The sequence below is a fragment of the Oreochromis aureus genome, linkage group 20 (assembly GCF_013358895.1).
Source record: "Oreochromis aureus strain Israel breed Guangdong linkage group 20, ZZ_aureus, whole genome shotgun sequence".
NCBI lineage: Eukaryota > Metazoa > Chordata > Actinopteri > Cichliformes > Cichlidae > Oreochromis > Oreochromis aureus.
Genome location: NC_052961.1, coordinates 23464566 through 23490603, shown reverse-complemented (window position 1 = coordinate 23490603; position 26038 = coordinate 23464566). Strand labels below are relative to the sequence as shown.

Sequence of the window (26038 nt, the reverse complement as noted above, 5' to 3'; positions counted from 1 at the left end):
ATCAAGACACGCACTTCCTCTGCCACTGATGCAGCTGACTGACTGCAGCAAACCCAACACAGTCACCCCTACTCAAACAACATGGATCTGCACCGCTAACTTGACAAAAGGCTTAATTCTCGGATGCTTTCTGTCATATTCCAGTTCAGGGTTAAGCTATTGCTGATGTAAACCCAACACATCCTGCTCCTGCTTCACACTGAAAGCTTAGGATTGTGTGCAGCTGTGGCAAAAATGCCATAAATTCTTACCATAGCATGTTAGAAATATATTTGTTTGAAAAAATGATTTCACTTTGCTGCTTTAGCCCTCCAATGGACTGACAACCTGTCCAGGAAGTACCCCGCCTCTCACCCTGTGATAGCTAAGATAGGGTCCAGCCCCCATAACCCTGAATTAGGTAGACAGTACAAAAATGGATAGACGGCTGTGGCTGTTCTTCCAATGCTGTAGCATCAAAGATGCACAAAAGCCTAAATAAACAGAGAATATGAATAAAAGATTTGGTAAGGGATTCACTTGGTGCAGAACTTCACGAATCAGGGAATTTTACCAATTTGGAACCGGATCTAAACTGGAACAAGTTATCAGATCCCATGTCTACTGGTTGGATCCTTTTTTATTGTGGAGCAGCCTCAGGAAATTTAATGACTTTGCAATCGACTAGAAGAACCTCATTAGTACTGTCACTCTCCAAAAAGAAGTTCAATCAGAAAAATCATGTCTATGGTATATGTGTGTAAACCACATTTTCAGAAAAGGTCGACCTAAGAGCTTGAGGTCAAGATCACCGGGATTCAAACTCATTTGAGATTTTTAGTTGACGGCATCTATGGTATCAATTTAAAAAATCCCATGTTGCCTTGGTCTCAAGTTACCACATTCACAAACTTCGGTGTCCAGCGGAGGGACGACATGACTGAGGGGTAAAAACTGCATCTCATTTACTCAGGTTATTTGTCTAATACTAAGATTTGTTCAATGATCTGAAACTTTTAAATGTGAAAAATTTGCAAAAAGCTGAGAAATCAGGAAGGGAGCAAAGGTGTGTTTTTACTCTGTCATCAAAGCAGCACATAGTGGTCCTTTTTAGTCTTGTATTTCACCCTCTTTCAAGTTAGACATGACTTTATCCTCGCTATCTAACCAGTTGAAAAAGCACATGCATGTTTATTAGTTCTTGAGACATTTTTTTTCTTTGCTTGTCTTTGCTAAGCCGTTCTGCCACTTGACTGCCAAAGTGATCAGCCGAACACCTTAAAGACACATGACAGACACAGGTGCAAACAGCAGTGTGTCTCAGGTGTCCACCCATGATCAGATCACACAAGACACGTTTTAAAACCAAGTGTTAACAGGGTCTTTGATGAAGACTGTAGTGGGAATGAGCAGAAGACTAATGTATTCGATGCTTATCTGATGCCAAAACACCTTCTAATATTCACAGATAGGATTTTACAAAGCAGGTCAGTGATTATGGTGCTACTATTTTATCTTTTTTTCAAGAGATAAACAGCAGAAATACTCTACAACAATAAGAGATCATCCCAGTTTTCCCAGCCTTTGCGTTGAACGCTATACTCCTTCCTGTGTCACATCAGCAGGATTTCTGCTCTCACAACTAATTTAGAAAGACAAAATCCTTTCAGGTGTAATTTTAATATAGTGTTTCAAAAATAACACAGAGACCAAAGTAGGTCGCAGTGGCAGACTTCCTGTTGCTGGTTGTTTCAAGCAGAGGGCTGTGTGCGAAGTGACAGCTTCTGTCACCAGCTTTTCCGGGAGAGGAGGTGAGTGAACAGGGAAGGAGGAAGGAGGGGTAGGAGGACAGGCAGGAAGGAGTGCACTGGTTGTACTATGCATCCCAATGCCGTTTGACAGCCGCCCTTTCCTATCATGCTTAAGTGAAGAAATGAAGGCTATTCTAGTCTGAATTCTAAACTTATTAATTAGGTGGGTTGTGTTGTGCTGTTTGGGAGGTTGCGTGGTTCATGACTACTGAAACTGCGGTGGATTTCCTGTGGGTATAGATAATATCCACAACATCCATCTAAATTAGTTTTTTTCTCCTCCTTTTTCTTTAGTTTTACAGATTTTTAATCACCGAAACGTGGTGCCTTTTCAAACAACATCCATCTAAATTACTTTTTTCCCTCTTTTCTTCGTTTTTATAGACTTTTAATCACTCAAATATGAAGCCTTTCACAAACTATATTAATCTGCTCAGACACCGTCCAGAACTGTGTAAAGGCCACGTTTCTGGTGCTGTTCAGGCTTTCTGTGATTCATGTGTCAATATAACCAATGGCAGACTGCCTTGAGATCATAAAATAGAGATCAATGCCACGCAGTTATCGGCTGTTGCTGTTTTATGATCTTTAACACAGTTATAAGCCTTGAACAAATATATTATGTGGTTGTTTATTGAGTTTAGAGCTCTAATAATGTAAGATTTCGTAAATAAGCACAACTCCTGTCAGACTCTTTAGCAAATACCGGCTGTGATCTACAAGTTCTTGTTTACTGATGCAAAGAGAAGCAGGAATCTAATTTTTTATTCTTTTTCCGATTCAGTGTCATTCCATCGTACATGAAAAATTATTTCTGGGTATATGTTAATGTGGCTGAAATGCAGCCACAAAAAATATATGTGAAAAAAATTAGGTTGTACAACCATGTTTAGCAGCAATAACTTTCTTTATGGCTTTATTAGTCTCTCACATTGTTGTGGAGGAATTCAGGCCCACTCTTCTTGGATCACTTCATTTGTTTATTCATATCTGTCTTAAGGTCCCGCCACAACATTTCAGTCTGCTTGAGATCTGGACTGTTGCAACTCTAAGTCTTTGCTTTTTCATCCACTCTGCTGTAGATTTGCTGCTGTGCCTGGGATCAGTTTCCTGTTACAGGACCCAATTTTAGCCAAGTTTTAGATAGACAACCTCATATTTGAGTCTAGAGTATTTTGGCACGCATGGCTAACTCAATGAATGCAAGGTGTCCATGTCCTATGACTTCAGAACAAGCCCAACCATCACTCTTCCACCACCGTGCTTGACAGTTTGTATGACTGTCTGTATGACGTTAGTATGATATGTGCGGATATGCTGTGGTTGTTTTTCTCCAAAAGATCTCCACCTTGGCCTCATCTGTCCAAAGGACATTGTTCCAGGAGTCTAGTGCTTTGCTCAGATGCAACTTTGCAAACCTACGTTGTGCTGCCATGTTCCTAAGAGAGAAAAGACTTTCTCTCGGTAACCAACTCATAATTGTTCAGCCTTTTTCTAAATGTACTGAAATGAACTTTAACATTTAACATGCTGAGGCCTTCAGAGTCTAAGATGTACTCTTGGGTTTTTAGGAATTTCTCTCAGGACTGCATCTGACCCTTGGGGTGAATTTTCTGGGACACCCACTCCTGGGAAGATTGTGGCATGCAGCTGAATGCTCCAGACCAGCAAACTGGCAAAAATGCTAATTTATACCAGTGATCACACTTGCTGATGACCAATTAATCACGTGCATTTGATTAGCAGCACCTGGCTTCCATTTCCCCTCTTAATTCATATGGAAGTAGAAAGGGAGTGCTGAGCTTTTCTACGGGCCTGCAAAGAATAGTATGAAAATGTTTTTTTCAGATCACTGTACTGATTTGAAATATTTTAAAAAGATTTTTAGCTTTTAAAAATGTTGCATTTTCGGCTACATTAAAGTTAGATAGCTTTTATTTTCTCCCTGAATACCTCGGCTAAAAAAATCTGAAAATAAAATCAACAATTACTAAATCTGCTGAGGCTGACACCACTGTCAATTTCATTTGAACGCCTTTTTATTAAAAAAAAAAAGAAGAAGAAGAAAAAGAAAAGCACCACACATGTATTACTTGCTAAAAACTGTGCCTAAGCAGGGCCGCTGTAACTTTGGTAAATCAGAAAACCATCAGCCATTTGCTTTCTCGCTCTATGACACGCTTTGACGCAACCCAGGGTCTGATAAAGAACAGGCTCGTGTCAGACAGGATGCAAACCCCATAACTAGCGAAGAAGCTCATTCTGTGGTATAACTGTTGCATTCCAAAGTGCTAGGGAAACCGGCCTAAAGCCTATTATTAGCCATATGGAGAGTGCTGCAGGCCTGACTGGTTAGAGAGGGAAACACAGTGTTGGATGAGTGCCAAATGCTCGAGGAGATAGCAAGAGAAATTCCTGGCTTTTAATTAAGAATTTAATAGTGAGACTCGTATTAGTGATTAGTATGTAATTAAAAGCTCTAGCAGTGTTTCGTACACAAGTATAATTAATAGCTGCATCTATGCATGTGTGCGAGTATGGACACAGCCTAAAACGGAAAAAAAAAGCTAATTATCTTAATCTGCCTTTCAATCAATAGCAGCAATTTATATTTAAATACAAATGTGGTGGAAGTTTATATATATTATGGCTTAAATCGTCTCATAAAAAGAACAGGGGCTAGGACTGCTTCACAGCTCACCATCAAAGCTGAACTGTCAAAGTCCAAGTTAAAGGAACATTTCACCAAAAATAAATAGAAGTTTTTTCCCTATGGCCTGGATTATATCAGGGTGAGCTGCCCATCTAAAGAAAACCTTAGAAGCAATCTCTTTCCAAAAATCATGAACTGATTTCTTAAAATAAAATAATAATAATCATCTTAATTTTTTTTTACAGCCGAACAACACCCAGATAGATAAACAGCACTACCAGACAAAAAACATGTGAAGGTAACTTTTTTGAGTAAACTATCCCTTTAAAAGTGAACAATAAACTGTGGCCACAACTGCTTGTCATTAACTTTAACAGTCGACCTTTAACAGAAAGAGGAAGTTAACAGCATTTGTTGCATGAGCGCCGTTTTGCTCCAAGCAGCGATGAGAGACCAGCCAGTTTAGTAGGGCAGTTCCCACGGCAACTTGCTCTAGTCGTGCTAAAAGTGAGTCTGTTAACACTAATTTAATTTATTGCAGTGCCCCACAGTGGTCAGCCAATGCCTTTGTTCTACTTTGGTGTCAACGCAAAGAAGAAACTCATGCAATCAAACACCATTCAGAAGTTCAGTGGGATGATTCAAATAGTCTGTCCTCTTTTTTTCCTCTTTACCAAATGGATCTGTCAGGATAATGAGCAGCTCAGGTGTATTTCTGTCACTTGAAAGCATGCAGCATGTAAATGTATACACAACCAAAACACAAAATAAAATTCTCTGCATCGGCCACTGCACATTTATTTCATATTCTCATATATTTACAAGAGATTGAAGTGTTTGTTTTTGTGGAATGATAAGTTTTTTCCAGTTTACAGAGCTTAAAAAAACCCCCTTTTTTAACAGTATTTAATACAATAAAAATACTGCTGCCTTTTTTCCCCTCTGCCTAGTAACCTTTACTGATTACAGCAACTCTACATGGACGAGGCAAAGGAAACGAGAGCCACTGTCAGCCTTTATTGTTTTTTCCTTGTAAGGTTAATGAACACAGCGCTCAAATTTCAGATATTTATTGCACTGAAGCGTATGCATACCTATACTGAAGACTGAACACTACATGGTTTATTACGATAGCTTAACAACTACTGTCGCAATGCACTTCCCTGTGGCTTAAGCCACTTCATGCACGATCACTGCAAATTTCCCATAAGACATTACACTCTAACAACTTCCTTGAAGCGAAAGCCTTGGCCAGGAACAAAAGTAACACTCCAGTGCTGCTTCTCTCATCAGTTAACCATGAGTGCAGAGCATGCGGGCCCATGCACTAACATTACGATGCAGTGCAGATGTGCACAGACACACATCTGTACAGCAGACTGGTTTAACGTGACACGCAAACTGAGAATAGTAAGGTACATGATTAAGGTAAGTAAGACACAGTTCTGTAGCTCTATGTCGCTTAGTAATGTGGGGGAGAAACACACAGCGGCCGTAGAAACGCATCCAACCCTGTACACACGTACCACTACACCGCTGGAGCTGTGCAGCCACACTGACTGTACAGTGACAAAAACGGAGATGTGCTCATAAGACACAAACTTAGGTGCTTCAGTGCACCTACAGCAACATAATGACTCCCTGCAGCCAATGACAACACTGGAGTTCCTCCACATACTTAAGTACTCTTGACATCGAGCATCGACCTTCACTGCGCTCAGCCGCAGATCTCCCTTGGAGCAGGAATGAAAGGACGGGACTCAGAATAATGGCCTGGTGCTGATTCATATCAGGTGATTGTCTATGACATACAATGTTCAGCCAAAGGCCAAAGGCCACTGCGCCAGCGCTGCCCTTTACAACGTCACATTAGGCCTTGCTAATTTGCAGCCAATTAGCTTGGCTGCATGGGAGCTAGCCTGAGGCCACAGGGGTTGCAAGAGAGCGGGTGAGGAAGTGCAGACTGCCATTTGGTGAAGGTACAGGTCTAGGCGGCATTTCTTAAGTGGTGAATAATAGGAAGACCTTCACATTTCAAAGGCAACATAATGTTATGATGAGGTCTAGGTAGGTCACATTTTTCTAGCATTATATTCAGAATACAAAATCACAGAGAATACAGAAATTTACTTAATAAATTCCGTTAAAATAAACAAAAATATACCAAAAAAAAAGAGGAATGGCTTTTTGTGGTTCCCAGAGCAATCTTAATTTGCTTGTTAAGTCAGGACCGCTATCATCAAAAGCAGATTTCTGTCTGAAGTAACTTATATTTGCCAGCGTTGACCTTCTCTGTCCTTCCTTGTGTATGTGCAGGAAGCTGGAAGAGGGGGTAAGAATCAGCACGCAGGACACAGCAGACATGCTATGTTAACAACAGATATGACATGGATCACAACGGATGGGGTGGAGGCGGGTTGCAAAGCAGCTTGCCAATCCAACAGGTGGCAAACTAAATATGCAAAATAGTGTGAGCTTTATCATACAGCCAACTGGATGTGCAGAAAGTTATCATCTGAGCTATCAGCCTGTGTGAACTGGCTTTAAGATTAGCTGGTCTGCCAGTATAGTGCCATGCTTCATGTCTGGAAACCATAGATAAAAGATAAACTACTTCGAATGACATGAAGCTTTCACAAGCAACAAACTGTCAGACACAATGAAACATGTTCCCGTTTGATTTGCTCGATAAAGACCATAAACTATTAATCCAATATCAAAATGACTTATTATTTGACTAATCCTTGCAAGATTTAACACAAAGAGAAGAACTTCATTATCCACCGAGGTAGAAAACATTATTTTGCGGGAAAATATTGCGAGGAAAACAACCTCTGGCAACACAAATAAAGGCAGTGCAATATAAAAATATTCAAACTGCATAAAATGAAAGCTAATTAAGATAAAACAAAAAGCACTAAATAGAAAACACTGTGGGCCACATGTTGAAGGTCAGCAGTGAGTTTAAAATCCTGACTGCACAGCTTGACCCGATGGCCAAGCGGTCAGGGCGCACACCTCGTGATCAAAGATGCCCTCAGCAGCTGAGTTGTCCATTGCCTCTAGTTGCTGCATTTCATTAACTTGCTCTCGTTCCCATATCTATCTATCTATCTATCTATCTATCTATCTATCTATCTATCTATCATGGAATAAAAAAAAGTATTTAATTACAGATGACTTTACTTTTACAAAGCGAACAGAGGCAAAAAAAGGCAGAAGACAAGATAAAAGAACCCCTGTGTGGCTTCGGTTTCCTGCTGTGTAGTCATTATGAGTTGTGGCAAAGGTAGATTCAACAGTGGAGGGACACGTGGGTGTGAAAAGGATGCGAGGGGGCTACAGAGGGCATGGGAAAGTAGAGCAGTGTATGGTGTGGGACGCAGGCAGGGAGAGAGGGTGAGGCTGGTAAAGATAACATAAGAGAGATAATGCTGTTGCAGTGATACAAAATAATATGACGCAGCCTGATGCAACACCGTTTGCATTCCCCTCCAATCTCCACTCCAGTTTATTCCTCCGCTTCCAAATAAAAAAAGAAAAGAAAAACAAAAATACGGAAATGCTATGCATGCATGTTACACAAGCTGAATTTAGAAGCTTTAACGAGGTCCGTAAACAAATCGCTTATGCATGCATGTGCTTTTTAATTTCACCATCTTTTTTTTTTGGTTACACATTCTACATCTCCTGCACAGCTCCAGAGGAAGCCTCTCATCATTACTTCTCAGATGTAAAAGAGCGCTCCATATTCTTTTTTTTTCCAGCTAAGACACAAAAATCTCATGACCTTGGAAATTTACATGATTATAACAGCGAATTAGACCTCTCTTTAACGTGCTGCATTCGCAAGCATGGCTCGAGTCTAGACGCCACACGTATGATAATCTCACGGCGGTCAGCGACTGTATGCTGAAGTTGGTAAACGTGTGTGCGTTTGTGCTGTGCGGTGTGGTGTGTTTATGGTGTGTTTGGCTGTGTGTGTGTCCTGGTTTCAACTCTGCCGTTCTTGCACTCTCACATTATCATACAGAGCAGACGGAGTGCGTGTGTTGGGTAGTAAAACTCTCCTCTGCTCTCTGACAGCACTCCCCCCTACGCACACACACACACACACCTCCCATCTCGTCTCCTGCTGAGCTCCCCGTGTGTAATCTGTAGACTGCACACGTACACTGCTTACCTGAGTGGGACTCTCTCTGCAAGTGTACAAGCTTGCGTGCGTGTGTGTATCTGTGTGCGCGCATGCATGCACGTGCGGCAGAGGGTGAAGGAGACGGCAAACACGAGAGACCACGTATGAGGTGTTTTCTGAAAGCTTGGCTCGGTACATGCGGAAAACACGCTTCTTGAGAGCGAGCGCTTGCGACGTGTGTACGAGCGAGCCCGGCACTGTCTGCCGAACGTGGCTCCAAGACAATCCTTGTGTCTGTCTCCCACTGTGTACAGCTGACAGCAATCACCTGAACTGGAATGAACCGGACTTATGTAACTTTCCCTGTGAAAGCCACGGCTGGCCTGACAGTGAGGAGTCGGGTCATCCAGGAAGCAAAAGTTTACAGCCGTTTCCTCAAAGATGAATACCAGGGGGGGGGGGGAAGCTTCATCATGGTGACTTACATTTACATCTATAGTTCTAATTCATCTGCAGGTTGATGATTGAAATATATATCAGAGTTTCAACCAGCGTACTACAAGTGGCTTTCTGGCCCTACGGTGATCTTATACTGGACAGAAGTGTCCTCATTTGCAACAATTAGTTGTAAAAAGTTGGAAATTGATTTGATCAGCCTACTAATCTCGTTATCTGTCTTTACATTTGTTTTAAAAATTGCTAGAAAGAACAACAAAGAAGTAAAAAAACGCTCCACAATAATTCCAGAATTAACTTTTAGTGATATAAAAATATCAAATCTTGATAACAATGACATAGCGACACCATGTGTTTTGTTTCCTAGCAACAAGAACACAAGCCCTGGCATGTCTGAGAGCCAGATCAGCTTGTCAGCTTCCAATGGCAATTTAGTACCTAAAAAAGGGAGCTACTTCAACATCCTCCAACAAAGCTGAATACTTTACAAAATGTGCAATAAATACGTTCTCAGTGGAAGTGGAAACAACAAACCTTGAGGCAAAAATAAAAAAAAAAACGTTGAGCACAACCAGCCTAAAAAGGCATGTAAGCAGATGTTAGCAGCTATTGATGTGAAACAAAACTAAATAAATAAATGTAGTGCTCGCTATTTGCACTCCAAATGATGGGAAAAGCCAATTGTGCAAAAAAGGAGAGTTTTAAGCAACTGGTTAAAAAGTTCAGCTCAATGTTCTCGGATAGAAAATATTCTTCATTTTCAATTTTATTGTGCAGGTGCTTGATGAGATACAAGGTTAAAATACTTTAGTTTAGCAATAGCAGTAACTAAAGTGTTAAGCACTTGTATTATCTTTCACTCGTGGCGGCTTTTGTACTTACATTTATCTTATTCAGTGTCACAACTATTGCACTATGAAAAGGCCATTCAGACACAACGCGACAGCGACACTGCTGCTCTCTGAAATCCACTAGTATTGATACCAATACTTTGTTTCTAGCCTTTAACTTCAGCATGTAGCCCACTAAATTGTGCTATATAGATTATTTTTCTGGAAATGAAAAAATATACCTCAAACATGCACCATAAAAAACATGAACCTTTTCATGTTGAACGGCATTGCATATAGTACATTTGATTGTCATCAATGACAGCAGCTCATTTGAATAGAAGGATAGAAAATGGCTTTCAAATGCTGCTGCCAGGAAGCAGCAATCACCTACAAAATGCTGCTCGGTATTTTTTCCCCCCTGTATCTTCATAAATACAAATATCTTAAATTTGTATATTTTGATACAATTTTGAGGCTACATCGCTCACTTCTACGAATAAGTAGGCAAATTGTATGTCCAGTGATAAAGGTAAGCTAAATCATTCATTGCTAAATGTAAATAATATTAAATATGATCTGGTGTTCTTATGATGGAATATATGCGTGCTATTTCCATTTCCACATAGATAGATAGCTACATTACTGATCCCACAAGGGAAAATGTTGTGTTACAGCAGCACGATAAAGAGTAAAAACAGTATAATTACAGGCACCTTTTTAAGGCCTTATGCTATAAGCTGCAGGAATTTATATATACAACAGTGATAACAAATGAAGTTAGTTAAAAAACAGTAAAAGTTTTTTTCCTGCACTCAACTTGAGTCGATTTGGATGATTCACAGTTCAAAATAATCTCTATATATCTTAACTCGACCTGACTACAACAACTCCTTCTCGCTTGCTTCTTCCATGTTAAGAGAATTTTTTTCTTTGATTGGCAGCATGTGAACAGCTGCCAACCAGCAGATGGATGCAAAGAATGAAATGCAGCGTGCAGCGTTACGTTAGCTAACATAATAGTCTAAAAGTCTACAATATATTTTATTAAATCTATCTATACTGACAAATGAAAACACTGTGTAGTTTTACAGAGCTCTGGCCTAGAAAGAATCCAACAAAACTCTGGGTTATGTGTCTTGCAAAAAACTCCCTGCACGAGTGTAGTGAACAAATGCCAGAACGTGTGAAGAGGAAACCACAACGGCATCAGCATAGCGCCTTAATGATGCTACTAGAATGCAGCTACACACACAAATCAATGAATCTAGCTGTATAATTACGGGATACTAAAACATACTGGCACTCAAATACAACCAGCAGGAAAGGCAGTCATGAGCTGCAGTGAGAGAAATCCTGGATGGTCTCTGTAACCCCCGTTCTCGCTATCCGAACGGAAAACTAATTGATTGAATCCTGCTAACTGGTAAGAAGCTCTTCCAACACAACCTGGCTTTTATCATAACCTTTTTGTCTCCGTATCTGGCATGCCTCCGTTCAGGGAACGGTGTGCTGAAGATTATAGACGGGGAACAGACGCGGGGAAAAGAAGAGAGGAGGGGAGTGAGTGAGTGAATATGGGAGTGAAGGAGAATAGGGGAGAGGGGGTTTGGTGGAGAGCAAGTGTTTGGGAGATGAAGATAGAAAGCGTAAGAGAGAGAAATAATGAGAGAAGAAGAAAAATGTTCTTGCTCTCAGAGAGATGAATTGGTTGATAGTTTGCAGACAGCCTTTCCAGTGTCAGGAGAAGGACTATATCCATTCCCTTCTTCGCTAATAAGGCAGAGAATCCCCAAGACACAACCGCAGGGATCTATTCATTTGTCTCCAATAACACAGCCACCTTTCTGCTCATATTAGCCAGGATTTGCATAGCTACATTTGCATAAGGATTTAATAATGTCATCTCAATGAGGCGAAATGCATCTGTCAATCATTCTTGGTTCACTAACAGGGTTCTGTGCTCTTCTGGGTTACAACTGGTTCAGGGTTACGCATTCTGATCACTAGCATTATGAGTTCTTTAGGATATGGGTGTGAAATAGCACTGAAATCTGAATTAAGTATCTAGTTTCCATTTCCAGTCCAATCCCCTATCAAATCCAGGTTTAGCTTAAAATGTCTAAGATGTAAAAATATAATCGGAGGTTTATTTTACAGCATCTAACAATGACCATACAATGTCAGTTATCTCCAGTCCTAACAGATGATAAACTTCATCAGTGTCTGTATATAAATCTCAAATTTGACAGTTAATTACTTAATCAGTTGAATAGTAAAGGAGGCAAACAACTAAAATAGAAAAATAAATGTAAAAATGCAAGAAAAGTTGGGGGGTAAAAAACAGCAATGACCTTGACTAAATGTCAATACATCCATCTAACTGTACTATAGAGATTAAATTTTAAAAAACCCCAAAAACTAACACACTGGGTGGTGTGTATATATACAGTATTGTATATTGTCGCAGCTCAAGGTTGTGGAGTTTTCCATTACACCTGAGACAGCTGAAGGAGGACCACCACAGTAGTGACCTCACCAGTCTGCCTACAGATGATCATGAGGCAGGAAAGACCGGAGCTTGCTTGTTAACAGCGACTGAACTTTCAAAATAAGAGGATGAAGATCGTTTAATAGTAAATCACTGTACACCTCAATGACCCACCAAGTATAACCTTTAGTAGCTGCCATAGCTTCACAGTGCCCCAGATTCCAAAGTGGTATTTGAAATAATGGAGGAAATTCACTGTACTATAAAAATTATGTGAAAATGAAAACAAAAAAACAAAAAAAAAAACTTGTGGAGATCTATTCCTCTGACTATTTAAGATCATGTGATTCAAAATCCAGAACAATGTTTGGTCACATGATCAGACTTGGCGTATGTTTTGATCCTTTCAACTTCACTATAAATTTGACATACAAAGATGCTGAAAAACAGACCTAAATAAATCATTAAATAAACAGAATATTACAAAACTGTTAGCCTTCATAATTAGTAAAAAAAAATTCCCATTCTGAAATCAGACTCACATTAGAACCAGTTCACCTGCAGACAACAAGAACAAAACACACAGTTTTTATATCCTACCTTCCATCCGCTGCCTGCCTCTCTGTAGTAAGGGAAGTTGTCACAGATCCACTGGTAGATCTCGCTGAGGGTCATCCGTTTGCGCGGTGAGCCGTTGATAGCAAAGGTGATGAGGCTGGCGTAGCTGTAGGGCGGTTTACCATCTCTGTGCTGTGCTGCTTCCTCTTGGTCCAGTGTGGTTCCTGGGTCCAAATGTACCATTTTCTTGCCAGGTCCGTGCCCGTGATGGTGCCCGTGGTGGTGGTGGTGCCCGTGGTGGTGATGCCCGTGGTGGTGTCCCGTGTCGGCCTTCTGAATGGCTGCCCTCACGCCGAGCTGGGGAAGCCAGTCCATTGAAGTAAGGCTACTCTCCAGCTCAGAGGTCATAGTGTTTGTTGTGTCAGGGGTCAAAAGGGAAGATGCGCGGCTCAGCGACGTGGCGTGTGGAGGATCTCCTGTTGGCTCACTGAATGGGTTCTGTGCAGCAGCCTTGGCTCAAGCCTAGAAGAGCAGGAGGTTTATTTACTATGCCTATTCATCTCCTTTAGCTGGAGCAGAAAGAACACTTGGCAGACACACACAGATGTTAACTTGCAGAATATTCTCCGCATACACTGCAGCGTTGTATAATGGAAAACTAAATATTTTGGCATGTTGCTCACTTGTTCTGTCACAGTGTGAATAAATATGATATGCACCGTGAGCTACGGATATGAAAAAAACAAACAAAAACTTTAATCAAATTGTTTCATTCAATTGCATTAATTATACAGTGAAAAGCAAAGTTGCATGGGGGACTAGGTAAGAGTTAAGTTTCTTACTCTTCCCAATCCTTTCCATCTTTCTTTGGGCCACAGCATCTGAGGAAGTCACCGAAGTGAAAGGTAGAGCTCGTCCCTCGTGCATGTTCACAAGATCTTCATTTAGCCTCTGTAATGGCCGCTGCTGCAACGTACAAACACAAACCACACAAAACGGTGAGCTTGGACTGCCAGACAGCCTTCATAAGATATTAATATCGCACAACCGTTCAACTGGCCTCGGCATCTGTCCAACCCGATTAAAACTCTTCTCTCTTTCTCTCTCTGTGTTCTGTCTATCTGGATTGCCTCGCACTCTCATTCCCTCCAAAGTGGAAATGGCAATTGGATCTGCCGAGTGACTAAAAGCTGGGGAATTGTTTTCACAAGTGCCTGCCAAATGGGGGGAACAGCTCGGGAGGAATTCCAACCCTCTGGAGGAGCCGAAAGGCTCGTCCCCTTCTCCTCTCTGACTACCCCTCCACACAGACACGCGTACACGCACGCACGCAGAAACACACACTCGGTGTTCTAATTCTCCGACTCTCGACGTGCCTCACTCTTCTGTCAAGTCCACAACCACCCCACTGCCTCCCCCCTCAGGGTTTCAGGTCCTTGCCAGGCAGACCCAAAAAATGAAACCTCAATAACCCTCAACATTTGATTTTCGAAGCTATTTTTAGAGCGGTACTGGACCTAAAACGGTACCTTCTGTTACACAGAGACTGAACTATTTTTTGGAAGTGGGCGCTTTGAGCGTGATTCAGGACAAAACAAAGGGAATCATTTGGTACACCCAGGAGAAATTACTCACCAATTGTTCTGTACTTCAATCAGTCACAGAACATTTGTAGATTTGTCACTTTTGGGCTGAGAATGTCATGTAACTGTTACTCATCACAGGAGTGAAGATGTTGCATTCAAACCTCGCTCTGATTCAAGATCAGTTTCTCGTTTCGTGCGAGCACCAAGAACGAACGTCATACGTTCTAAGAAATACAGGTAAATCTCAGAGGCCCAGAGTCTGAATAGTTAATAATGGTTGGATGAATTCAATCTCTTATTAATACAGAAATCTACAGCCAAACCTTTATCAACATCCTGCGAAATAACCTTCCAATGTCCTTCAACAACAAAGAGCCCACTGGCCCACGCGCATTCTCCATTCATGCTGTATATAATCAAGGTGGGAGAACTTCAATGAGCCTGCCTACCACCACAAACGTACAGACGAACACAAACCCCTCTGTCTGTCTTTTCACCAATCCCCCTGGAGAGCAAAATATACAAGGAAGAAAAGAAGTGAAATGCCCAGCTCCTGCAAACCCTGCTTAATTACACATGGAAAAAAATACATATTTAGCACCAGACTCATCAAGCTAAACAACCCAGGCAAGGGGTGGAGGGGGGGACTAGTGCAAGGAAAGCGCCACTGACAGAAGAGATGTGCCCGATGAGGCTTTTTGCACAAAACTACTCCTGTCCCCCTCCTCAAGGCCCTGCCACTGTGGGAGATACTTCTTCCAAGCCCCTCTTCGAAATCCCAGGAAGCTATCTTAATTAGTGCACCTTCTTTTTCTTTTTCTTTTTTTGCTAAAGGGAATGTAGCATTACTAGTTGCAGTGGTGCAGGGTATGTGGGGAAGGGGGTGGTGACACACAAGACACAGAACAACAAGTACTTATTTTCCCCTCATTAAAAAGGAGGCTCAAACTGCAAATCAGCCTGCCACAAGCCTCGACCTGCCGTGGCTGCTGTTGTTGAGAAGTTTTGGGAGCGTGGGCTGGTTGCACGGTGGCACGGTGTAGCTTCGCACCGCTAGCATAGTGAGGTGTTGGGATGATGAGTAATAGAAGAGAGCACAGAGAGAAGACTTGACTTGGCTTCTGGGGAGAGGAGCCCTGCTGGGCGGGTAGACGCAACCAATTACCTAGTCGGCTCAGTCAACTGGGCCCACGGTGACTAAGCTAACCTCAGCACTGCGCCTTTTATTTTATGATATCGACTGTGTTTCACAACAGGGATCAAGGAAGAAAAGTGATAACTGGAGAAAAGAGATCTCACTGTATATCTCTGCCGTTCAGGGAGACATCAGCCTTCTGTAGAAATACACTATACTACACCGAATGCATACGTGTTTGAGTGCTAGACTCTATTAAAAAGTGCCAAATATGTTATCAGAAAGGACAGTTTATTCATGAAAAGTAATTGTCCATGGTTTTCTATGTTGAAAAAGCAGTACATACTTTCTAAAATGATGTACAGTGGCAGAGTTTGAGTATTGCTAATGCTCCTTTGGTTCAAATACTTGAATAAAAAACCCCATATAGTTTACTTATGCATGGAAAAATGTCTGCCTTTTCATGATGGCATTATATTCTCCATCAGAAAAAGCATCCCCCCCCCCCAACGAGGTTCTTCTTGTTGCATTGCTTCTAATGCGGTGACTGGGCAGTGATGCAAACAACACAATTCCTGCTGATACTTGTCAAAACCTTACAAGGCTGAACTCTGCATCCCTCTTCAGGAAACATCAAAAACAACATACAGACAAGATCTATTTCAAAGAGACTGTTGTTGAAGAGGAAATAAAGGTGGCGATGAAATGAGGAGATTCTGGCAGAGGATCACACAGAAACGGCACGGGTTCATTAAACAGGGTTTCAGTATGGTTGTGGATAGAAACGTGCATATTCAGAGACAGAAGCGGTTTACATTACACTTAAAAAACAAGACACTTTAGATTTTTTTTATCTTTCACCCATCAAAGAAGAAAAAAAGAAGAATGTAAAATATTAACTTTCTTAGTGTGACAGTTGTGATATATTAGTTGGCAGTTAAAGAAGAGATTACTTTTTAAAAAAAGCAAGGATTTAGACATTTATGAACAAGAAATCTCTTTCCTCCTAAGAATTTAAACGCATCACTCTCTGCACTGTGGATAGAGCTTTCATGACTGTGAACATTGTCCCTTTAAAAGAGTTGAGGCTATGTGTGTGATTGAATGTATTCACCCATTAGACTTTGTAGCTGTGATGCACTCACTCAGCTGTATGCATCACTAACAGCTAACAGTCCCCTGCTGCTAGCAGGCTTTTAGACTGAGAGAGGCTTTACAGTTCTGCATTTTAATAGAGAACTTTGAATGGAGTGACGGGGGATGGGTGAGAGAAAGCGAGGTGGGCTGGGGGGAGGAGGAGGGAGCCAAAAGGAAAGAGGCATCAAAATATTTTCAGAGGAAAATGAAGTAATGACAAAATACCCACCCGGAGCGTGCAGAGCAGAGGGGGTTTCTAGGAAGGACTGCCTTGGCAAGGGTAGGGCTAATGTGTCAAAAGAAAAGTCTGTAAGCATACTGAGCGCTGTCATGTCTCGAAGTGTGGGCCATTCAAAGGAAGAAGGAAAAGGTCCAAAAAAGCCGTATTGAACACCTTAATTACTTTCTGCTTCAGCACAGAAAGCACACCCCTGAAAAGGTTCAATTATGAGATATCAAGGCAAATCAGATGCCCTCGCGGTGGCTGTTTCCTTATCCCTCAATGGAGCTGGGTTAAGCAATTATCACTTGATACTGTCTACTTGTTTTTAAAAGGAGACCTGGAGAGGCATCGATGTAACGCACTGTTTCACAGTGAGATACATTGAGTCTTTAAAGAAGAGAGTGGTCAGGAAAATGAAAGTTTGAAAGAAAGAAGAAGAAGAAGAAAAAAAGTGGATACATTCATACCAAGGATAATAATTTATCCATAACAGAACAACACTTTAATCATTTTTTTTCTGTGTGTGTGCGTGTATGAAACCTGCTGGCTGGCTCGTGTCAACCGAGTCAATCCGGTGGCATCGCTACTGAAACAGAACATTACTGACTCACACTGTTTTTCTCAAGTCTGAAAGAAAACCTGATTGAAAGAAGGCAAGAAAAATCAGTAGGTTCCACTGAATCCCTCAAGGCCTAGAATAAAATATTTAACTCGCTAAGCCCACACAGAACATTACACCTGAAAACATCTGCCAAGGTAGAGGGAGTTAGCGACCCAGAAGACTTACTAGCACCAACTAGGAAAGAGCTATCAAAATTCCAGATTCTGACAACGGCAAAGTTAAAAAGGCATATTTTGTCATAAATAAAACATAGGAGTGCAGCATTTCGGCAAAATCCCCCAACGAAAGGTCCCGAGAGAGCGATGGGATGCTGTTTGTGAACTCACGCTTCGCACAGTAAAGAGGGCTATAGCACTGCGTCACCACGACTCAAACTACATTCCCACATCCAGCCCTATTCAGCGAGGACTAGTCCTCTTTAAAAATTCATTAATTTACAGCAAAAATAGATTAAAGCGCCCAACTGCACCAACCTAAAAAGTTTGGCTTGTGAATAGCATTAATAATGGAAGCAAGCATCCAAAAACCTAGAGGCCCTGGCTCGGAGGCATGGCTTAGGTTTTGTTGCACTTTATAATGGAGAGTCATTTACATATTTTAGAAGTATTACAGCTTTTTGATGCTTGTTTATAATTGCATTGTTTTACATGCAAATTGGCTAACAATTGTTACTCATTAAAACCTAACCAGAGTAGCAGAGCGCTCTCAGCTTGTGCAAGATGCAAGCTTTACATCAGGTTAGCAGTGGAAGCTTTGCATCTCTCGTCTCGCAGGCAACGCTGCTGGCGAGTTCAATCCAAATGATGGCCCTTTAAAAGTGATCATCCCCTATCTTATCTTTTACTTATCTTTCTTTTTTCTTTCCCCCTCCAAATCATAGCAATGCTTTTCCTAACAGAATCAAAGAGGATTTTGACAAGATAAAAGGATTTGCTACATTCAAATTCAAATTATGTGTACTTTCCTGGGGACATGACAAAAAATCACAGTGACTGGGAGCACTCAGGGAACTTAGAGGTACTTAAAAAGAGAGAAAGTCTGCTCTAATGCCTTGTCGAAAATATCACCTTCCCAGCCAGACGACGGAGACCGCCGCGTTAGATCGCCAAACATCAGACTTCATACTGCGTGGATACATAGATCAGCCAAAACATGAAAACAACTAACAGGGGAAATGAACAGCTATCAAGTATGACTAATAATCATCTCATTACAATGCAGCGTAATGCTGGGAAACCTCGGTTCCTGCATTCATGTGTATGTTACTTTCAGATATACCACCCACCTAAAAATGATTGCAGACCAAGCTCCCTCCCCTTTGCTACAGCAGAAGACAGCACATCAGCACGTGACGCCTCGCCACATCGGCATAAGAGCTCAGAAGCGGCTCAAGGAACACCACAGAGACCCCGAGGCTTTCAAAGCTCCCCAGATCCAAATCTGATCAAGCAGTAACAGGATGCTCAGGTACAAGGCTGATGGGGTGGTGGGGTGGGGGGTCACACCAGTTTTAATCTTGTGGCTAATCAGTGTATAGCAGTCAGGCCATGACGCTTTTCATATCTACGGGTAACATCGGGTCATCTAAACAATCCCTTTAATTATTTAAACAGTTGATTATTGATTTGACCGGAGGTAATTAAAGTGACCTGATGCCCTAGTAACGCAGTAATGGCCTGGTAATTACAGAGGCAGATTAAAGGGTTTTCTTGCTAAACCAAACGAGACCACCTCCTCACCTCTTTTAATAGCTACTGCCACGCTATCTTCGAGCAAGGCAGTTAAATAACAACCCCTCTAGCGGAAGTGTCCACGATAAAGAGTGGAAGATGGCTCTCAGGGATCAATCTGTGTAACAGAGGAGCGTGGGTGTCTGTGTTTGCTAAAAGCATATTGTTACTTATTAAGTTCTTCATTAAGCAAACAGATCTTTCCAGGGTTAAACACCGACTGTCTTTAACAGCACATGTGTAATAAGGCGAGCACACAGTGTCTGTTTACAGGCGTCAATGCTGCAGTAAATTCAAGCAAAACATTTTTCCACAGCATGTCAAAGAGATTGGATTTTACTTATGAGCTGCAAAAGAAAAAAGAAAAAAAAAGACTTTGAAATAATGCATGCTAACACTGATCATGCTGGGTTTAATCAATAAAGCAAAACTCTATATGAGCACCGCCCAGGCACCAGGATGCTGGGATTGATTCTACACCAATCTGCAAGAACAATAAAACCACCTGCCTCATGCGTAAAGTTGCCGCTTGTCCCGACACAGCGTTTCCCACAGATTCTATTTGTGGCAGTAGCAGCAGGACTTTTCTTTTTCTGTTAATGCATTATTAATTAATAGCGCATATAAGGTGCCTCTCTGCAAACACTTTAATTGCCGCTTTCTGACAAATAAATATCAAGGCAATATATTTAAATGCCTCTCCAGAGAGCGTTTCATCCCACTGACAGACTCCCAACTCTTCTGACTCCAGCTGTCGATCGTGGTTCTTGTTCTGCTTTGCAGTTCTCCGCCTGCAGCAGACTCTGGCTGGTGTGGCTCTCCAGCTCGCAGCAGAACAAGGAGAACCATCGGCTGCGGTCTAAGATGGTGGAGTCGGAGTAGATCTGTCCGCAGGACAAACTCACTAGAGAAGCAGCTGAATGATATCGAAGATGCCGCAACAGCGACATCATCACCCTGACGGTAAGAAAAAAAATGAAATGGGAAGAACTGGTTAGCAGTGACTGAACGTTTGAAATCAGAGCAGTAAGTAAATCACAGATGGTGGTTTTTGGTGGAATGGATGAAAAGATTCAAATAAAAATGTTACGATGAGACAACATTCAATTTAACGGCCCACTTTGGACACGGGACCTCTTGAGCTGCCCTGTAATGTCTAGCAGCCGGATGCGGGGCCTCTCCACGATTTGCTCCCCAACATCCGGCTGACCCTTGATGGGACTGGGACCCCCATATGGGCCGACTGTGCTGCTGGGAGAAGTGCTTGCTGTCAGGGAGAGCCATCACTGTGTCGCAGTGGTTGGTCTGAAGCAATGTTTAGGTGTGGGGTATGTGTCAAAGTAATGTCAACACCAGGAGTGCCAGGACTCAAGGTTTCCCAGCACAATACTGCACTGTGATGAGTGTTATTCACTTTTTTTCTGTCAGCAGTTTTAATGCTGAGGATAATGTGTGCATATGTACTTGAATTTTTCCTTATTTATTTATTTAATTCAACAGGGTGACGCAAAAAAGACCAAGTCTAGGTTTCTTAAGAGATATAAACTGCTTAACAAAGCCCACTTTTGTCGCAAATTTGTGGGAAGTTCTGCGTCTCGAACTCCATCACGTTTTAATTGGGAGGCAAATCATTCTTGGCAGACACTGAGAAGAAAGCCTGGCTGCTCAACACGTCTTGTGAAGTCACGCAAAAAGAATATATTACAAGTCATAATGAATATGCAGAGAGACAACATCAAAATTTTGACAGGCATATACGATTCGAAAACTGGCATATGGAGTTCATCTTTATCAAAGAGACTGAAACGCCTGTAGTGCATCCACAAATAGCCCGTTAATTCAACTTTCAAAAAGTCATTACTACACTCGGTTCTTGGCATTGCATTTGCTGACATTGACGATAATTACAACGACCTTTCTGATGATAAAACACAAATCAGTAAAACATTATGAAGGGTTCCTTCTCGCCACGTTTCATGAGATTCTGCATAACGTTTTAATGAGGCATTTAGGGGTCTATGAGTGATCTACTGAGAAAGTCTACAATGGCAATCAGCAGTGAGTGTGGCAGCTGTTCAGCAATTAAAAAGCCAAATTACCCTCAATCAACACCATTTACAAGCACAAGTAAATCTCAGAGCAAATAATGATGAGAGAAATCTGTTCAGACAGCTCTCATCTTGATAGGAATTAGAGACGCATCCAAATCAGGAGCAGGGTGTTCTCTCTCAAACGCTTCCTCAGTCTGTCACACGAGCACGCGCGCACACACACAAACCCCAACTCCCCTTGTCTGAATATTTTTGGCGAGATGAAGTTGTATAGTACTGGTTAGCTAAAGATACTGCAGCATAATGTAAGACAAAGAGTCCTGTCGGTATTAGACGGTTACCTTTGATATTAAGGCTACGGTGTCTTCATGGGCAGCCTATAGAAAAGAAATCCACAGTGAATGAGCAAAACTGGACCATCACCAAACTCAGCTCGCTGGAAAACTAAAGAAAAGTCATCTGCATGCATGGCTCAAGGGCAGCTGTGTCTGCATCAGCTAAACTGTTAAAATCTTCAAGTAGCTCAAATCATTTATTTGAAAATATTCAGTAAATTAATTCTCTTTCTCTCAATATATACAAAGTGTATATCAGGATTAGGTCTTTTTTTAATTCTTAATACAATATACATTAAATATCCTTAATACATTCTCTTAAACTTGACACGGAGAGCCTCTGAAATCCACGACCGAACAAAGACATCAGCATCTACAAACACTGACAGACAGCTTCTTAATGACACACTACCAGTGTTCATATAATCTAAACTTTTATAAAATACCTCACGCTGTTAAACAATGCCAATTACAAGGAAAAAGCTCATTTTCCCTTATACTACTTTTTCCTTCCATTGTTATGTGAGCTACAAGATTAATGTGTTTTGTTAATCCGTAACCGATTCGCTATTATATATATTTATATATCAAACATAAAGCAATTGAACCGCTTTATGGATAGACGACTGCATCACTGTGGAGCTCAGCTTTCTGTAAGCCTCTGCTGCGAGGCTTCATGCTTCCCTTGTTATCACTTCAAAAGTCTTTTATTTTAAATCTCTGACCGGCACTGTCCTCCGCGTATATGCGCGTCCCGTACAATTCACTGCTTGGATAATTGTTCCATTAAGCACCACTTTCCTAACAGTCTTGTAAGCAGACAGCCTGGTTGTGCCGATGGTAGCATCGAGATAATAACTTAGAGAAGTTGTCCAGCAGACGTGGTATAACGGCACAATGCAACGCTTGCATGCATTCATATTGTCACAGACAGCGAACTTGTCACGGCCTGCCGTTAAGTAAAAAAACAAAACAAAAACCGCTGGCTTTGAGCGCCACAGATGTGCGATCATTTGTCATAAATCCTAATGAGCAACATATTCAAACATACTTGTGAACGGACTACTCACCGTCGCACGCGAATACAAGAACCGGCTCAATTTGTGCACTCTGCTTCAAGCAGCTCCAGACGCTGTTCTGCACTTGAAAATCCCCTTCGAAGACACACACACACACATAAAAAACAGCTCCTGTGGTGCCTTTGCGCTGTCACTCTGGCTGCGTGCGCACGGCGCTCTGCAGGCGTCAAACTGACCGCTGCTGTGGTCAGTCGACAAGTCAAGACTGGAGGACTCGACCCGCTATTCGCATTTGCGCTCATCAACGCAAAGATCCCGGGTCTCAGTGCTCCGCTCGGCTGCTAAACCACCGGAACTACTTCCAACGCCAGCCGGAGCACGTTGAAGATAAATTCATGCACCACAATAGGAAAAAAATGAAATCAGATCCATTTAACTAGTTCCCGGTTTTAATATTAATGAGATTCCGCCAGGACATGCCTACCACCGCTATGACTAAAATAAACGCCTAACATATAATTAGAATAGACATATGATTTTAAAAATAGAAGCCCACCGTGCCGTGTATATTTGTTAAATGAGCCTGTTATTGTGGGATACAGTTCTTATCGTTAATACAGGAGCACCCCAGTGACTTTGACGCTTTCATTCCGGTTGGATACAACTAAAGAAAGAGGCTGCCCGCACCTTCCACACGCCACAAAACTCCAAATTATCTTAGACAAGCAAACATGCGTCAGTATGTTTCCCTGTCTACTTTATGGCAGTGCATGAGCTAGATAATTGCGTGGCGCTTCAGATCACGCTGTTCTGCTCCAGCAACAAATTTGGGGCTTTGTGGTCATGTCTTATCTGTGATACTAGGTATTCCCCAGTTTAGACTGGATGCCTATAATTTGTTGATTATGAAAAAGGCTTGCATGCAGGCACAGCGCACCCACCTGGAGAGGACAACAGTTAAAGCACTCTGTTGAAACGGAATCTTTTATACATACATATACATATTTATATGTTTGCCATCTTTTCATTCAAATTTCAGTTTCCTGCTGCTCTGTCGTTGTGTTACGCGTATATAAGTGCAGATACACAGCGATTACAAGTTACACAAATGATTTTCTACCAGCATCCCAACATGTTTGTTTGAGATATTGCCCATCAGCTGTGCGGTCACATATACCTCACTTCTGAGAATCAAAACACCAGCCAGGCTTCTTTATCACTGTGAACAACAGCTTTATCTGTTACAGTACCTCATGGTATTTTCCATCAACTGCACACTCTTGCTCCCTTATGGACACTGCGAGAGTGATCAACTCCGGGCTTATAAACGACTCACTGCTGCACTCCTCTGGATGATGGGGCTGATTGCAATGGTTGATGGGATATTTTGTCAGAGCTTGGGCACTGTGAAGGAGCAGCGGCTGTACACTGTTGCCCGTTTATTCCTGTGTCTGTATGATAGATAGATAGATAGATAGATAGATAGATAGATAGATAGATAGATAGATAGATAGATAGATAGATAGATAGATAAAACAATGATTAAATTAATCGAATGTAATGTGTTAATCTACCACCAGATGGCTCTCTATCCTAAGACAATGCGCTGCAATAGTTAAATAAAATAGATGTATTTATTTTTCTTGAAATATGTGTGTGTGTGTGTGTGTGTGTGTGTGTTCTTAAGTGTATTCATTTCATCAGCTGTGCCTAAACCGCGAGCAGACCAACCGCGTGGACATGACCTGTGTATAATGTGAAGTTCACGTATCCTTCTCGCTTACTTTAATCCAATGAAACATCTCTCGTGGTGTGTCTCTTACTTCAGATTTCATCCCAGATATATTTTATTTATTTATTTGCATTAACAAATGAAACCAGATTTCACAGTAAATCTGCTGCGGTTAATGGTATGAACATGACAGGTAAGGTGGGATGCTGGTAGGGAATACGTCTGTTGCTGACTGCGCATGGGATGTGTCTGCCACGCTGCCTTCCGCCTACTTTGTGACGATAGGGCAGCATGACTGGCTCTACCCGGTTTGATCCTGTTGGCTCGCCGTTATAGTGCGCTGTGCTCGGGGGAGGCTGAAAAGAAGGAGATGAGGAAAAAAAAGACTGTGCCACTTCTTTCTTTCAGGGTTAATGTCTGTTTCTGCCTTAATAATATGGTTGAGTCATGTGGAATTCATTTATATAAAAAAATTCTACTAAGGGGGAGGGGGATAGAAATTTTATATAAAACCACTTCCTTGCCCCAAATTGCCGAGGTAAGCTAATATATATGTAGAAGCACACAGGTGGATAATCAACTTATGTGGAATCATAAGTATAAATTTGGTTACGTGGCATAACGGGGAATTTATTAACAATTATAAAATGGTGTGAAGTTTTTCTATTGTTGAGCCCTGATTTTTGTGTCACTGGTGTGTGACGTAACCGGTGCATGAGGGGGTCTCGCGAGAGCAAGCCTACATCGGCTCAGTTGAGGAGGAGGAGAGCTCATGCTGCATCTGTTGGTGAAACTTTGACATGCGGCCAAGAAAGGACGCTGAAATGACGCTGTTAGCGTTCGTGATTATCTTTAATATTCACGCGTGTATGTTTATGTGACGTTTCATAGAGGTGCAAAGAGATTTAGAGCGTTTGTCGAGAGTCATGCGCCCTCATGAAAACTGACGAGGAAACACGGATGTTAACCTTTGACGACCTTTGATTATGTTTTGGGTTTCCTAGTATTAAACAGCTTGATTCTTTGAATGACTGCACGGACGATTACTCAGTCCAACTGGGTGTGCTCTGTTTCTTTTAACTCATCATTGAAAGCGAAATTGTTAACGTGTCACACACGTCTTCAACACAATAACACGTCGATATGTATCAAAGAGTAAGGAGTAGAAGGTGCTCCATAAATGCTGAGAGAAGATCATGCACAGCTTTATTCCCACAGAGCCTCGATCACGTCATGACATCAGTGTTCCAGCTATTTGCCACCGCGAAAAGAGGGTGGTGGTGGGGAGGAAACTATATATTGATGCATTGACACGCCACTGTGTTCTTATAAAGATCATGATTGCATTTTTTTAATATTCACTGATAAAAGGTAAAAAGTATGCCGAATTATCTATCAGCGGTTACTGTTTACAGTATGTACGTGTGTATAAGTAAGTCTCACTGAATTATCATCATATTTAAGTTTGTTTTGTTTTTTGTTTTTGTTTTTAATTTGGGGGCTTCTCGAGCAACCCTTGTTGTAAATCCCCCTTTTCTGTGTTTTATTTAATATG

General features: G+C 41.6%; 1 protein-coding gene across 6 annotated transcripts in view; it reads right to left on the bottom strand.

Annotated features, from left to right (window-relative positions):
* The window catches only part of LOC116309675 (forkhead box protein J3-like), a 67187-nt gene extending 44079 nt beyond the window's left edge, over nucleotides 1-23108 (bottom strand). For 2 of the 6 annotated variants that reach the window (XM_039603920.1, XM_039603925.1), the window contains exons 1-3: nucleotides 22803-23108; nucleotides 13756-13879; nucleotides 12956-13435 (exon numbers count right to left, since the gene is read on the bottom strand). In XM_039603920.1, the coding sequence (XP_039459854.1) occupies nucleotides 12956-13321 (366 nt within the window). In that variant the 5' untranslated portion in view covers nucleotides 13322-13435; nucleotides 13756-13879; nucleotides 22803-23108. Of the gene's footprint in view, nucleotides 1-12955; nucleotides 13436-13755; nucleotides 13880-21738; nucleotides 21775-22457; nucleotides 22530-22802 lie in introns of those variants that run through there. The other 4 variants (XM_039603921.1, XM_039603922.1, XM_039603923.1 and 1 more) reach the window with 4 other exon arrangements.
* Nucleotides 23109-26038: the final 2930 nt, after the last annotated feature.